Below are 631 nucleotides of genomic sequence, written 5' to 3' on the forward strand. Positions count from 1 at the left end.
AAAACATATCAAAACAACATGTTTCTTGAAGAGAGAAATCACGCAATTGTTCCATGACAACAATTGTTGACACGAAATTGTTTGTAACATAGCGACATAATTTAACTAGTTCTAACATAAATCTTTCGAAAAAAATTTTCTTCGTTAAATTCTACAGTTGAAAATTTATTTTTTCAAATTAAGAGCTACATTTCTTAGTTTCGTGGAACGAACAAACCGGTGGGTGTGCGGAAAGTAGGGAAGAATCTACGCGGAACAGTTAGACGCTATCCGTGATTTCGGCAGCGAGCATGAGTACCGTGCGCGAGAACCAGCAGTCCCCGGAGGACGAAGCGGTGGCCGTCGAAGACCGCGCATCGTCGGCCGAGCCGCAAGCAGAAGAGCAGCCCCCGCCGCCGAGCGAAGCTGTGACGTCGAACGCCGCGACGTGCGGTGTTGCCGCGTCGTCAAACGCCGCGACGTGCGGTGTTGCCGCGACGTCGAACGCCGCGACGTGCGGTGCTGCCGCGACGTGCGGTGCTGCTGTGACGTCGAACGCCGCGACGTGCGGTGCTGCCGCGACGTCAAACGCCGCGACGTGCGGTGCTGCCGCGTCGTCGAACGCCGCGACGTGCGGTGCTGCCGCGTCGTC

General features: G+C 54.8%; 1 protein-coding gene across 1 annotated transcript in view; it reads left to right on the forward strand.

The window, feature by feature from the left end:
- Positions 1-290: 290 nt before the first annotated feature.
- Positions 291-631, forward strand: part of LOC134536445 (uncharacterized) — a 15282-nt gene continuing 14941 nt past the window's right edge. Inside the window, exon 1 of the mRNA XM_063376160.1 lies at positions 291-615. Coding sequence (XP_063232230.1) covers positions 291-615 — 325 coding nt within the window. The remainder of the gene's footprint in view (positions 616-631) is intronic.

Source organism: Bacillus rossius, chromosome 11 (assembly GCF_032445375.1).
Source record: "Bacillus rossius redtenbacheri isolate Brsri chromosome 11, Brsri_v3, whole genome shotgun sequence".
Lineage (NCBI taxonomy): Eukaryota > Metazoa > Arthropoda > Insecta > Phasmatodea > Bacillidae > Bacillus > Bacillus rossius.